This window comes from Trachypithecus francoisi, unplaced genomic scaffold (assembly GCF_009764315.1).
Source record: "Trachypithecus francoisi isolate TF-2019V2 unplaced genomic scaffold, Tfra_2.0 Lachesis_group17, whole genome shotgun sequence".
NCBI classification, from domain to species: Eukaryota; Metazoa; Chordata; class Mammalia; order Primates; family Cercopithecidae; genus Trachypithecus; species Trachypithecus francoisi.
In genome coordinates this window covers 71,767,769-71,783,259 of record NW_022681462.1, presented here as the reverse complement: position 1 = coordinate 71,783,259, position 15,491 = coordinate 71,767,769, and the positions used below count along the sequence as shown (strand labels likewise).

General features: G+C 45.0%; 2 protein-coding genes and 1 pseudogene across 5 annotated transcripts in view; 2 read left to right on the top strand and 1 right to left on the bottom strand.

The window, feature by feature from the left end:
- Positions 1 to 736: 736 nt before the first annotated feature.
- Positions 737 to 1,168, top strand: LOC117063002 (annotated as a pseudogene).
- A 6,110-nt stretch (positions 1,169 to 7,278) lies between these two features.
- LOC117062855 (formin-like protein 5) lies at positions 7,279 to 8,271 on the bottom strand. Its single transcript, XM_033176742.1, has 2 exons — positions 8,248 to 8,271; positions 7,279 to 8,213 (listed from the first exon to the last, which is right to left on the bottom strand). Exons 1-2 carry the CDS (start codon positions 8,269 to 8,271, stop codon positions 7,686 to 7,688), a joined length of 552 nt encoding a protein of 183 aa, XP_033032633.1. The 3' UTR covers positions 7,279 to 7,685.
- The window catches only part of CRIM1 (cysteine rich transmembrane BMP regulator 1), a 197,108-nt gene continuing 189,871 nt past the window's right edge, over positions 8,255 to 15,491 (top strand). For 3 of the 4 annotated variants that reach the window (XM_033176053.1, XM_033176055.1, XM_033176054.1), the window contains exon 1: positions 8,678 to 9,146. In XM_033176053.1, coding sequence (XP_033031944.1) covers positions 8,813 to 9,146 — 334 coding nt within the window. In that variant the 5' untranslated portion in view covers positions 8,678 to 8,812. Of the gene's footprint in view, positions 9,147 to 15,491 lie in introns of all 4 variants that reach the window. The other variant, XM_033176052.1, reaches the window with a different exon arrangement.

The window sequence follows — 15,491 nt, the reverse complement described above, 5'->3', positions numbered from 1 at the left end:
CTCAAGTGATCCGCCCACCTGGACCTCCCAAAGTGTTGGGATTACAGGCGTGAGCCACTGCACCTGGCCAATGTTATTTCTATTTAAGCCAAAATTGTGTGAGGGGAGGCTAATTGCTATAACAAGCCTGAAATCTCGGTTACTTATCACAGTAAATATTCATTTGTCACTCAAATCAGAGACCACTGAAATTGAATGAAGTGTCTGTATGTATGTGAGAGGTCCGCTTCATGCAGTCATTCAAGGACCCAGGATCCATCCATCTAGTGGTTCCAGACTCTTCCTGTGCTTCAGAGTTCTCTATGCAAAGCCCTGCCGCCAGCCAGCAGAAAGGGAATAAGACAATATGCAGGACTGTGGAGAGGGTTCTGAGGCCAGCCCTGAAAAAGATCCCTATCACTTCCATCCACGTTTCATGACTCCAGTTCACTGCAAGAAAGCTGGTAAGTGTCGTCTAGCTGTGTGTCAGAAATGAAGAGAAGGAACAGAGATACTGGTGAGCACCACCATTTCCCACCTGAAAATAGGTAATGAATTCTCATTTGAATGACGAAGTAGTTGCATGATATATAGGATATCAGCAAAAAAAATCAGTATTCTGAAGAACATCATAATACCAGAATTTACATTCAAATGCGTGATGTCCATTTGCCAGCAGTTACTTGGAAAAGCTGTCTGCTTGTTCCATGGATACCATCAAGGCCTACTTTTATTTAAAAAGTCTTCTTAGTTCAGAGTTCAACAACCAGCTTCCAAGATGCCGCCCAAAGGAAAAAGTGGTTCTGGAAAAGCGGGGAAAGGGGGAGCAGCCTCTGGGAGTGACAGTGCTGACAAGAAGGCTCAAGGTCCCAAAGGTGGTGGCAATGCAGTAAAGGTCAGACACATTCTATGTGAAAAACATGGCAAAATCATGGAAGCCATGGAAACGTGAAAGTCTGGGATGAGATTCAATGAAGTGGCCTCACAGTAGAGTGATGATAAAGCCAGGCAAGGGGGCGACTTGGGTTGGATGACCAGAGGGTCCATGGTGGGACCATTTCAAGAAGCAGCATTTGCCTTGCCTGTAAGTGGGATGGATAAGCCTGTGTTTACAGACCCACCAGTTAAGACAAAATTTGGATATCATATTATTATGGTTGAAGGAAGAAAATGAAATCATATGAAAGACTGAAAAATAAAAAATAAAAAAATAATAGAAACTCTTCTTTTGATACTTTCTCTAGAACATGCTTTGGTTCTTTATAATACTCTCAACAGTGGTAAATCTTCCTTTGAGGGTGAGTTTGATAAAGATTATAAGAAGTAAATTAGAGCCAGTTCGGTGAATGAAGATAATCTGCTTCACTACATGTTCTTCATAATATGCTTATTATATGTTGGGTCAGATAGAACAAACAATGTGTCTTATTTCTCAAGGGACTACACAAGGCAATTCCAAAACAAACATTACACAAATGTGTATGTCAGTGATGTCATTGTTGAAATAAATTGAGCTGTATTTCTTAACACAGATGCCACATAGATTTGGGAAAGAATTTCTACAATTTGGATGTGTGACTCTTCAGGTTATTGAAAGTACATAGTAGAACAGGCAGTGGGGTCGAAAGAAAAGACAGAGAGGTGGGTAGCACTGCAACAGATGGAAATTCCTCCTCTTCGCTATAATGCATGACTGGGTCCTCTCTTCTCAATTTTCTTACACTTGTTTTTTCCAACTTTCCAGAAAAAAATGTCTATAAGCACAGGATAAATTTTCTTAACCTTTGGATGGTCTCAATAATTTATTCCCTTTTATTAGTTCAGTTTTATAAAAAGCACTCCTTCTTAGGAGAAAATTTTAATTGAATACATAACACTTTCTTTAAATTTGCCAGGTTACATGATTTGGCAATTTGTAAGGTTAAAACATTTGGTGATCCACAGCTAAACTCTCCTAATGTTGAAGGATCGAATGAAATAATAAATGTGAAAGCAATTTTTTATGTTAAAAAGTGTTTAAAGCTTTACAATGTAAGGTGCTTTTAAAGCAACAAGAAATGGTTTTTAACCTGAAGGGCCTCTACACTGGAGAGATGGGAACTTTCATTAAGTGTTTGAGGAAATTTGTGTGAATAAGTTTCTAGAAGGCAATCTGGCAATGCATGTCAAAATGGACATAACTTTTGATCCCCAAACAACAATTTCACTTTAGAAATTTGCCAAGGAAAATAAATGGACCAGTGTTGGAAGATTTGGCTAAAAGGAAATGTATTGCAGCTTTGTTTATAATAGTGAAAATGTAAAGCACACAAAACCCCTAAATTTATGTTAATATGGAATCAGTTAAATATAACGCAATATGCACATTCAGTGGAATAATCATCAATGGTAAAAAGGATGCAGTTATTGATTCTAAAGATCAATATGCACATATATGTGAAAGTTAAAGCCAATTATGAGCTAGATACATATCCCATTTTATATTTTATACTGTATGGGGAAAATACACCTTCAAGGATGTGTCAAAATGTTATCATCGGTTTTATCTCACCTGAGACAAAACCATTATAGGTGAGGTTTTTCTTTCTTCTTTTTTTCTTGTCTGTCTTTTCTCATTTTCCCCCCAGTAAGCATGTATTTGTAAAAAATATATATATATTAGAAGTAATATTGCATAGAGTGGATTCTGTCCCCATACTGCCTGAGTTTGAATTCCAATTTTTCCTTTATTGGAAAAGTAAGAGACAGTGTCTCTCTCTGTCACCCAGCCTGGAATGCAGTGGTATAAATTCGGTTCACCTCAGCCTCAACTTCACGAGCTCATGCAATCCTCCCACCTTAAGCCTCCTGAGTACAGGCACACCCCACCATGCCTGGCTAATTCATTATTATTATTATTTTGTAGATACGGGGTCTCCTTATGTTGCCTAGGCTGGTCTCAAACTCCTGGGCTCCAGTGATCCACCCAGTTTGGCTTCCCAAAGTGCTGAGATTACAGGCATGAGCCACCACACTCAGCCCAATTTTTCCTTTTAAATAGGTGTAAATGTACCTGTAAAATGCATTACCTACCTCATCAGGTTATATGGAGGATTAAATGTGGTAATATTTTAAGGTAATTTTAAAATATGCACATGGCAAACATTATATAAATATTTGTTATTCAGTAGTTAGGAAAACAATGGTCTTATTTCCATTTTGAGAAAACATTAATCAGTATTTAAACTTTTTATATGCAAATTAGCAAAGAAGACAAGATATTGCCATAGATGTTAGCAATTTTAAACGAGGCCCACACAAAACAACAAAACTGAAAAGAAAAGCAGCTCACTGTTACCCAACTTACTGAACTGAGGTAGTTAAATACACAGGCCCTTAAGGCAGAATAGGACTGGGTTCTAAGCTTAATATCCGTACACATAGCTCTGAGACCTTGGCAACCTCCTATACCTCACAACCCTCCTATACTTCAGATTCCTCGCCTGTAAAAAATGAAGACAACATAAGGCACTAGACATAATAGAAACCAGTGGTCTTACAGGGCTCTTCCATAGATTACTTAAAATAAACTATATGAAGCATCTAGCATGTTGACTAGCAATTAATAAGATCTTTATTAGTGTTAGCTATTACTATTATCATTACCAATTACTGCTCTTTAAAATAAGTCAGAAACTGAAATGGATTTGAGAAAATATCACAGAGGCTAAAACCCCAAGATGAGACAGACTGTCAAAACAGGGCCAACAGAAGATCCTAAGAAGGTAAAAAAAAAATGCAATATCTGATTCAACAGATGTTGCACAGCAATGAATGCTGAGATATCAGAGAGCAGGGATTCCAGCTCAAGCATAAAACTTGAGGAGACACTCAATTAGAAGGACTCTAAAGATAACAATAGAAAAGGCGAACAATCATTTTATCCACACGATACCCTGTATGGTTGGTATTCTTGTCCCTGTTTTACAGAGAAGACAGATTCAGAAACGATAAATACCTTGTTTAAACTTGTACAGAGAGAGAGAGAGAGAGAGAGAGAGAGAGAGAGAGAGAGAGAGTGTGTGTGTGTGTGTGTGTGTGTGTATGTCACGATCCTAGGCCAAACCTCAAAGAGAACCTGTGTTCTGTGCAAATGTCTTGTAACCCTTCTGGTAGTTCCGCAGTAGCTATCATTCACAGGCAGAGTAAATAAGAACCCACTTAGCAAAAATAAAGTATTATGGGGTGGTAATAGAGTTCAGGTTCAGATTCAGAGCCCAAGATGCAGACGGTTGAGCCTCCAAACTAGGGTCTGTCTGTATTACTGCAGTGGCCAAGCCTAGATTTAAGTGAGAACCCATATATAAGTGATACCAGCTGAGGAGACCGGAGAGGTGGCATAAGAGGGTGAAACGGGCCAGACCTGTCACCTTGGTTTATTCGTAGCACTTTCTAATACATATGCAACATTTTCATAACACAATGAGGTTTCTTCTCTTGTGCAACTCAATTCCAACAGTATGTGAATCAAACTCAAAGGCAACTTCTACATTTTTCTTTTCATTTCAGGAAGAGAAAATACAAACAGCAGGCAAATCCCAGAGAGTGTGAGTATAGGTGGGAGGCTGGACTAGACACTGTATTGGTAAGGCGGGGTCTCATACTAACATTCTGTTTATTGCCCTCTCATTTCCACTTTCTGCTTAGGCCAAAAAATGGGCACTGTGATTTTCAGACATTTTCAACAATTTATTAATTCCCGGGGTGGCCAATAGAGGGCAGACGATCTCTTCTTCTAGACCTCCATCAGAAATTCCTAATTCCTGGTTCCTTCCAGACCTGTTCCCTGACCCCCCCAACCCCTCCCCACCCCAGCTTCGATGACTCCCTCCTGCCCCTACCAACTCTTTCAAGTACTGATTTTGAAGTATTTACTAAAACCAAGAGAGAAGGGCTGCAATAATATTCAAATATCTTTTGTCTGTAATTCTTCACTCTCCGTTTTTGAACTCATTCATGCATGCATTTTTATAAGTCCTGCCCTCTCCAATGAGCTGACAAGCTAATTGGGTTCAGAGTTATTTAAATAACTATTTATAATGCAACACGATAAATGCTGCAAGCAGAGGTACTTACAAATGCTGTAGAACAGATAAAGAAGCTCAAGAAGGCTTCCCAGAAAGGGAGGCGTTAAACCATATTTCACATGTGGCTCTAATTCTTAACATTCGTTCATGACTTTCAGGGTCCATTCAATTTCAGGGTAATTCTTCCTAGTCCACTTTCACCCATGACACCTGATTGTCATCATGTTGGGCTCGCCCGAACTCTTTCTGTAACCTTAGTCCGGTCTCAGAAGGTAAGAAAATACTTTTGTATTTGAGCCTCAATATCATTGCCTCGGTTTCTCACTACCTTATGATCATCTCTCCTGGATCCCAGAGAAGAAAGAGCTGTTTCATAACTGAGCTCCTGATTTACACACTGGTTTCAGAAAAGCTGCCAGGACCTTGCACGTTTCTCATATGCTACCAGTTACTGGCTTCAAGGAATCCTATTTTCTCTATTGCTTCTGTGACTATTAATTCTATGGCAAAGGGCATGTGTAATGTAACTTGATTTTTTTTTTTTCTTTTTGAGCTGATACAATCATCTTCGTCTTAAAGAATCTCCCCAGTCCTTTCTAAACCTGACTTGAATTCCTGTGAGAAGTCAACCTTTCTCATTTTGTATCTGTCCATCTACCTTCCGGGTGGTTCTACCTCTGAAGTCCCAGGAACAATGAATAGTCATCTCCATATTATCCTTTGCCTGTGCTCATCTGTAGCTTTCCTTAATCCTTAATATGTCCCCTTAAAAATAAATAGAAGCTAAACTTTGACAATGTTTATTACCTCCTTCTTTCCTAACTACAGTAGCTTTCTCACTTCTGCCTTTTTCTCATCACCTGACCTTGGCTTTTCCTGTCAGGTCCTACAATGTTATCTGCTACATTTTAATGTCTTTATACTTGCATTTGAACAGAAATACAGATAACCTCCTCTGCAAGAGTGGAAGGGACCTTTTAACACAGAGCAATGATGACAGTTCGTTGGCAGATCCCACAGTGAAGTGCTGCTGCCTTGTTCGGTGATAAGAAAGAACAATGTTTAACAATGTGTATTTTATTTTTCTTCAGTTTTTTTGTTTGTTTTTCTTTTATTTTTTCTTTTGAGACACAGTCTTGCTCTGTCGCCCAGGCTGGAGTGCAAGGACACAATCTCGGCTCACTGCAACCTCCACCTCCTGGGTTCAAGCGAGTCTCCTGCCTCAGCCTTCTGAGTAGCTAGGATTACAGGCACGCACTACCACGCCCAGTTAATTTTTGTATTTTTGATAGAGACAGGGTTTCACCATGTTTCACCATGTTGGCCAGGCTGGTCTCAAATTCCTGACCTCAAGTGATCTGCCCACCTTGGCCTCCCAAAGTGCTGGGATTATAGGCATGAGCCACCACGCCCAGTCTCTTTGGTTTTTCTAATAGAAAACCTAGCATATTTTAAATGATTTTGCCACTTGACACTTATTATGGACCCTGTGGGTATGAGGGCCTTTGGAGATCATCTAATCTGACCTCCCACACAACTGCAGGAATTATTTCATTGCAACAATTCTGTAAACCCCTCTAGAAAATGCAGTGCTCACTCCCCTTTTCCACTGTTGAACGTCTTCCTCGTGGCCCTATAATAATCAGTGATAATTAATGAGCCTCTTCCTCTCCTTGGACAAAGAAATATGATAGGAGAAATGTTTAGTTTCTGATGCCAATCATGGGGGAATATTCCACTGGTAACTCTGGCTTTTGGATTCACGATTAGAGAGAGTGGTTAAGCTAAAGTATTTATCATAAGTATAAATTTGTTCCACAAACATAAAATTTCAAAGGTAGCTTTGTTTCCTCTTTCCTTGCACTGCCAGCTATTAACTTTGGGTTCATTAGTCACAATTTTCAGAATCCACTTGGCTGCCACCTTCCTGCAGCCAGACCATCTTGGATCAGAGGGTGGGCCAGCCATTCCCACTTCACACCTGCCACGGGATCGATTTTTTCCCCCATTGACCACAGTCATTTTTTTGTCAATTAATTAATGTTATTCACTTTGGTACCCATCTTGTGAATGGCAGGCCACTACGGAGCGGATTACGACTTCACATCCCATCAGTGACAGAGCCATCATGACGAGAACCTTTTCTGACAACCACTGAAGAGAAACCATCTCCACACGGTGCATTTTGCATCACTTCCGTTGCTTCTTTACCTGATTTATCACAAAGACTATGTACCACACATCTTCTTTATTAATGCATTGACAATGAAGATAATGAACACCCACCACTTTTGTCCACGAACTGAGAAAGAAAACGGCAATGTCATATGGCATTAATGGTGCATGAGATCTACGGGTACAGTGTCATATCAAGGCGTGTAGTAATCCAATCTTCGGCCTTACTTCAGGGAGAAAGATTCAGCTTTGTTACTTTCCAGTCATTCCCTCCCGTAACACAGCACCTTGGCGCAGACAGCAGAGCGACAAAACCCAGAATGAGGACAGTTAAAATTCAACTCAAGCTACAGCCATCCCAACAGTCCTCCCCAGCTCCCGCGTAATATTTACCAAGACCGTTTAAAGCACTTAATTAATTCACTTCAGCTTCGCTGGAGAGGTCTCAGGGTTCCCGAGACTCCATTACATAATATCTTTTACAAAGTCTATTCCCAGCTCGAGTGGAAGATGGATTCTCATCCAGTGTGCGGAGGTTCCATGCCTTTGCTTCCCTTTCCCGGGGTTCGATCCGGCGGATACCCTCCCGAGGCTGCAGCCATCGCCCCGGCCCCGAGCTTCTGGGGTCCCCGCCACTCTTCGAACTCCAATCTGGCCCCGAAGGTGCAGGCGCCTCGCCCTCCTAGCTCCCAGGCCGGCCGCCGCGGCCACGGTGCCAGCGGGCGTCCGGGACACCGAGACTCTCGCTGCTCGCTGGGTGCGCCCCAAGCCCTTCCGCAGAGCGCCCGCGGTGCCGGGGCCAGAGCCGCGGCTCGGTGGCAGGGCCGGTTCGGTGCGCCGGCCTCGGGGAGGAAGAGGAGGAGGCGTGTGAGGGAGGAAGGGCCCGGCCGCCCGAGTGGGGGAGGGGGAGGCAGAGGGGGCCGGCCGGGCCGGGGAGGGGGTGGGGGGGCAGCCAATGAGCGGCGCGCGGCGCTGGGGCGGGGGGGGCGAGGTCTGGGGGAGGAGGTAGGATGGGGGAGGGCGCAGCCCGAGCGGCAGAGGCTCCAGCCATAAACAAGCGCCCGGAGGAGCGGCGCAGGAGTGAGGCGAGCGGGGCGCGCGGAGTGGACGCCGCGGATCTAGTGCTGCGCCACCGCGCCCACTCGGCAGCTCGGGAGGCGGGGACCGGCCCGGAGGCTGCGCCGCTGCGCGGCCGGCCGACTCGGAGGAGGAGAGGGAGGAGGCGCCGCTAGCCCGGGCTGGAGCTGAGCGCAGCAGCCACCGCCGCCGCCGCGCCAGAAGTTTGGGTTGAACCGGAGCTGCCGGGAGGAAACTTTTCTTTTTCCCCCCTCCCTCCCGGGAGGAGGAGGAGGAGGAGGGGAAGCCGCCGCTGCCGCCGGCGCCAACGCTCGTGGGCTCGGGGTCGGCGCGGCCCGCAGAAGGGGCGGGGGCCTCGCCCCGCGAGGGGAGGCGCGCCCCGGGGGCCCCGAGAGGGGCGGTGAGGACCGTGGGCTGCCGGTGCGGCGGCGGCGGCGCGTGTGCCCCGCGGAGGGGAGGGCGCCCGCCCCGCTCCCGGCCCGGCTGCAAGGAGGCGGCGGCGGCGGCGCAGGAGGATGTACTTGGTGGCGGGGGGCAGGGGGTTGGCCGGCTGCGGGCACCTCCTGGTCTCGCTGCTGGGGCTGCTGCTGCTGCTGCTGGCGCGCTCCGGCACCCGGGCACTGGTCTGCCTGCCCTGTGACGAGTCCAAGTGCGAGGAGCCCAGGAACTGCCCGGGGAGCATCGTGCAGGGCGTCTGCGGCTGCTGCTACACGTGCGCCAGCCAGAGGAACGAGAGCTGCGGCGGCACCTTCGGGATTTACGGAACCTGCGACCGGGGGCTGCGCTGTGTCATCCGCCCCCCGCTCAATGGCGACTCCCTTACCGAGTATGAAGCGGGCGTCTGCGAAGGTACGGCCGCCCGCTGCGGGCCCCCTCCCACCTGGCCCGCGCAGCCCCCTCGGCGCTGGTTGCGCCGAACAAAGTTTGGCCGAGACTTTCTGCAGGAAAGAGGGCTCCGCGGGAGGAGGGGCGGCCGCCGCCCCCGGGAGAGTGCCCCCGGGGCCCTGAGTTCCCTCTCGCTGCTCACCCCGACGCTTAGCCAGCCGCGGGCGAGGTTGGGTATGGTGGGTGGGGGCGAGCGAGTGGAGGATCGCTCCTGTCCCCGCACTGACGCCCACACGTGTGGCCGTTCCAGCTGGGACTGGGTGGCCCGGGCTTGCACCCCGAGGTGGGGGCTCCGCGGGCGGGGCCCACTGCGGATTCTGCCGCGCGCGAGCCCCTCGGGGAGCCGGTCCCTACCGCCCTCCCCGCACTGGCGCAGTGTGGCACCGTGAGCTGCACACCGGCCGCGAAAGTCCTTTTTCTGTTGACGGAGGAGACGTGTCTCCAGCTCGCACTCCCCGAGTGCCTCTTTTATTATTTTTTCCTTGAGCTCTTTCTTCACCCCCTTCCTCCTCCTCCGCACATAAATCAGTTTCAGCCTCGGAATATGTCAGCCTAGGGGAAGTTACACACGGTGGTTACTCATTTATTTGCCCATTGAAAACGGTCAAAGGCTTTCTCTCCTGAAAGGAAAAGGGGGTGGGGGTTACACCTGGGAGTGAAAAGTTCTTGCTATTAGTGGCTGCTTTTTAATAGCAGATATCCGCGTGTTTCCTATCGTGTTGCCGGTTCCTCCTTTTTGTTTGTTTGACAGCGGGGATTGTTCTGCTGGCTTCTCCAGTACGCATTGTGCTCTGCGGTGTTGAGATTGACGGAGGGAGAAAGAGATTAGTGAAGTCTTTCTCGTTGGGAAGCCAATGTTAGTGCGTGCTGGCCTTAATCCCTGCCCGCTTGCTTCGGCCTTCAGGGTGCCTGGTGTGGTTTGGGGTCTAGAGCGAGGCAGTGAGTTATTTTGATGTGGCTAACGGGGGCAGGGTTCGGTGAGCATCAGTTAAAAGTGGGATCCCTGCTCGGGCTGACGTTGGGCTGACGATGCTGTTCCGGGGGCATCCTGGCGAGTGAGCAGAGCGCACGCAGCAGCCTCGTTTCTGGGGAGGCGGCGAGGAGGGACCGGCGCCCTCTGCCCGGCGTGCCTTCCTCACTACTCACAGTCAGCATAGTCCAGGGAACGGTTTATTCTGAAGCATCTGTGTGTGTGTTTGTTTAGTATGCTGGGATACTGAAAAAGGAGGTGACAGCCTTAAGGATAAAAATGGATCTATTAAAAGGCTACAGTGCTGTGATTCTCTCTCAATACACACAGACATACACATAGGTACTTATTTATACCTGTCTAGTTTTAGGGTTTGGGCAGTTCAGGAAAATAGGGGAGGCCTTTCTGGTTTGGAAGCTAGTGGGCAGTGATGAGTGAAGGGAACTCTTCTCAGAGGGGAGGGACTTGCTTTGCTGCACACATAAGACGTCGGATTGGAAGAGTTCATTTGCCTGAAGTACAAAAAAGCCTCTCACCTGGTATTGTCCCCTTTTATAACTTGTTTTTATGCCTTACCTCAGGAAAAATGGCCATGAGATTAACTTCTGATATCATTTTATGTGTTTTGACTTTGGAAATTCTGAATGACCTAGACTAAAAGATGCATCTTCGAACCCTGCCATTTGAAGTGTATAACTTAATCCAGCCTCTCGTAAATCTGAAAAGAACAAGCAACATGAAACACAGTTAAATGCAGTGGAAACTGCTGTGCTCCGAGAAGGACTTTTGCAGGTTCTGAAGATTCTAACCCTTGTTTTGTTTCTTCTTAGTCTGTTTCTGGTGAAGGAAATGCTCAGGGAACATTTACAGTAATCGAGTGTTTTGGCAGCAATATCCCATGTCACAGTATAGAGTTATTTTGGCAGTTTGGTGAGCCTTTCATTCCTCTGAAATGATGTGATCCCTCATAGCTTCCTTTTTTCTGGTAACACCCTGTGTGCTTGGTATTCGCTTTGAAATGCTTGGAAGGGTTTGTTGACATGATTATATCTCAATTAGTTTCTCTAGAAACACTTTTAATTTTGCAGGCCTGTTTTCAACTATCAGTATTGTGTGTCCAGGGCACTTCATTAAAAAAAAAAAAAAAACTGAAAACAGCCGTCAACTTGCATTCTAAATCTGTGAAACCAAAGTAAGGACAGTGTTACCTGGCATGATATAATGGTTGGATTTAGACAGATATTTTCAGTCGTGTGTTTAAAATTTCAATGGTTTCACTTAACGGCAAGATTTATGGAAAGCATGGGATAAGTGATACCCCAACCTCCCCCCCACCGCCATTTTTTGAGAAAGAATTAGAGGAGTCTTGAGATGTCAGCAGTTACCTAGAAGGTATTGATTATCTCTTGTTTTTCTGTGAGTTCACAAGAAATTTCTGAATGGCCAGTGTTTCCCTCAGTTTCCATTTTTATTCAGAAATTCACGTGGTGAGACATGGTTATCATAACTAACATGAATAGGAATCAATACATTTTATTCATGTTAAAGTCTCTTTTGCTGCAATTTTTGCACTAAAATGACCCCTACTGGTTGTATCTGTTAATGAAAACTCTTGAAAACTTCTTATTTAATTGGCTACATTGTAAAAACATATTGCATGGTATAGAAATATTATCATGACTAATCTCCCTGCTTTCAATGACATAATTTAAATACAAATTATATTCTCTGTTTGCCAGCTTGCAGTAATTTTTAGCTGTGTTTACTCTCATACTGGTTTTGCAGGGGAAAAAAATTACGTTTTTAACTGCAGTTCACAAAATGAGTTGGATAAATCATGGAAGAAATGAGCCCCTTTCAGCTTGTGGCTCACTGCCTTAGGTTTTTAAGGCATACTGGCCCAGTTGGCGCTCAGTAAAAGTACATGGAATAAATGGAAGAACAATCCTGTCCATAGAAAGAATGCTGAAGGAAAAAAATATGTTCTGAATAATTAAATAATGTGATGAGTTGTGTCCTGTGCACCATGTGAGATGTACACTTGGATTTCTTTTCAGCATTGTTTAGATTGTTATTAAGTAAATTCTGATTTAATTATTCCTTTTGTGATGGGGGCTGGGGGTGGTAAGTGCATTTGAAAAACTGAGCATGGAGCCTGATACCTAAAAGTTTTTTTCTACTTTCTCTCAGTCTAGAAAGTGCTTTTTGGGACTTGTGAGGGTGCAGGTCTCTTTCCTCTTTCCATTCATCTGCTGAGACCTCCTGTTGCTCTTTGCAGCATCCTAACTGGCCTGTTTTCTTGGCCAGGCTGCCTGCCTCCAGGAAAATCAGCTAGAAGCTGGAGAAACAGGTGTGGATCCTGAACCCCGGAGAAAGAAATCTGGATGGAAAACATCTTTGGAGGATTGAAGGCAGAGTTTTGAAAAATTAATGAAGTGAGATTTTCTAGAAAGAAGGTTTTGATTGGACAATGAGATTTGTATTTTGAGCTAAGGGGGTGAGAGCCATTTCTTCTCCCATGTGTAATAGCACTTTATGCTTCTGTAAGGAGTGATGCAAGGTGGAGAGCATGACCAACCTCTCTGGGCAGTTGAAGGGCAGATGGTAACTTGTTTTGGCAGTTTGTACAGACAGAGTGATTAGGAGCCAAGTGGAGACTGCTTGAGTCCCTTTGTTCCGAGGACTCTGTTGTATTGGATTCGGGTGATAGCTATATCAGGTAAGCACCAGCTTTTTTCCTGGTGAGTATTTACTGAGTAGCTTCATCTTTTGGAACTTAGCATTCCATGTTTTTCGCCACTGCTGTCTAAAAACGACCTCTTTCGGAATGTAATCCTTTTATTTCCCCCAGGAATTTTAACGTTTCCTTTTACCCAGTTTTCATTGGGCAGTATGTAGAGAACTAAGTATATGTAGTGGGGTACTTACAGCAAAAAAACAATTTTGTTTCCTGAAACTTGCCATGCAAAGTTTCTTTGCTTATCCCTGGAAGACAGTCAGTGAAGATGATGGCTGCTTGGAAGAAAATGTGTGCAGGATCTGCTCCAGAGAGCAGGCTGCAGGAGGCCAGATAATGAACCCAAACATTTCGTTTTGCACAAGCCACATGGAAACTGCTCTCACCACTCTGTAGTAGGGCTTGAAGTTCAGAGTCCACGAATTTTAATTTACAAATTAAGTAACGGGAGAGGGAGGCAAAATATCAGCTTCTATAGTTAGAAAAATTAAGCTCGGATTTGTTTTCAAATAATGGGTTTCATTTTTCCTCTCAGAAGTCCTTAGGTAGAGAGGGAGCCCTTAGATCCCAGAGGGAAACAAGCAGAGAGCCTATAACATTATGTTAACAGGGAATGGGAAGAGAAACCAACGAAGTAAACAAGGAAATAATTAGTTCCTCTCAAAAGTAAATATTGACAAAACATGGAGAGACCAGCTGTTCACTGCACTTAAATAAATGACAGGACTCAGTGACCTTCACTTTGATTGCCAGACTTATAGAATCTTCACTGTTACCAAGGAGTCCTGTCACATAAAACACTTTTCAAAGGGCAAATGGATTGCGTATTATCAGAATGGCAAAAATAGCAAGTCTGAAGATATTTGTTGCCATTCACCCATATTGAACATTGACCAGGAAAATCTCCAAGATGTTGGCAGTAGGGTTGTAAGCAGTCAGATTAATGTATGAAGAAAACTGTCTGAACAGTCCTTAATCTGTGTGGGCATTACATCCATTTGTAGGATGTATTTGGTGACTTGATACAGGTTTCTGTTTTGTGTGGCTTGTTGAAGATGCGATGACCGGGATGAATGAGTGAACAGCTGGGTGAGGCAGGGGACGGCATTGTGAAGTTGGGGGATATCTTATAGATGAAACAGATGACCCTAAGGAAGTAATGAGGGGGTGGACTAAAGAATGACGAATGGGAGAAGGGAAAATATTGAATTCATCTTAGGGCAACTATATCATCCTTTGAAGAATAATCCAAAACACATTCCAGACATTAATTGTGAAATTCCTGAAAAATGTGGGTGTGCTTAACATCTCCCAGGCTATGGTGCAAGCAGAGATGATAGTGTTGCTTTAGCCTGTAAATACAAGAGGGTGGGAGGTGGTAAAATGAGTGGAAGGGAAATATGTTTAGTGAAGCGGGTTCCTGTAACACTGTGTTCTTATGGCACATTTGGTATCAGGATTTTGGAGACACCCCAGTAAAGCTCATTTAATTGTTTGAAGGAGAAACAGTAGACCAGCCGAGCATGCATGAATAACACATTGAAAGCTTTCCTTCTCAGAGGTCTAATTCTGCAAAGCTGCATTTTCAAAGATCTGACTTGCCTTTGCATGGAAATCAGTTACTCATTCATTGGTCTTCTATGCTGTACAAGGCTTTCTGCTGGGGGGAAGGGGAAACTGGGGAGCCCAGGGACCTCTCAAACGTATCCTTTGCTCTGTACGCTCTTAAGATAAGAAAGACAGCAAGACTGCAAAAAGTCTATATAATGTAAATTCAGGCTAAGTAGAAGTGATTTTGCAAGTCTGTGTATGATTAATTGGCTAGTGAAATATGTGGATACAATTAGTTGTAGGAATCAAGGCATCTGAAGTGATCTCTTCAGGCTTTGGTGGCAAAGCAGAAAAGGGGAATTTGAATTTGAACTAGGTTTAGAAGTATGAGTAGTAGCCCTTTCTTTTGGCAGGGGAGGTGATCCTGCCCATTCTCCTTAGAGCCTGTGCAATTTGTCTCAGAGTGTTTCTCAACATCTAAGAATGAAGCTGCATTCTTAATGCTTTAGTAGCTGTGCTTCAAAATGGCAAGTTTCCTTTTGAGAGTGATTTTCTCTTTGTTCTAGTTTGTTTCACTAGTCGGATAAGCGGATAAGCATGGGCAGTAAACTGGGAGGTGTCCCTTTATCAGCACCTCTCAGCTTCACCCACCCTGCTGCTTGCCCTGGGCAGTAGCCTGGTCACATCTTTGAAAACCTCTGTTTACTCAAGACCTCCTAAGTCAAGACACAGGAATGGTTGAATATACCTCTATGTGAGAATACCCTCAAGGTAAACACTAAACTCTTAGGTGTTTTATCTTGGGCCCACATGAAAAAGATAAATGTTTTTAAAGAACCTATTTTCCTTTGCTGTAAAATGAACAGGTATCAATTCCTTACCTCCCTCCTCCAGCCCCAGTTAATTCCCCACGTGAAAATACCTATATGTTGACAGAAAAGTGTAATGTTCAAGAACTTGGGGCCGGCTGGCTGTGGTGGCTCATGCCTGTAATCCCAGCACTTTGGAGGGCTGAGGCAAGTGGATCACCTGAGGTCAGGAGTTCAAGACT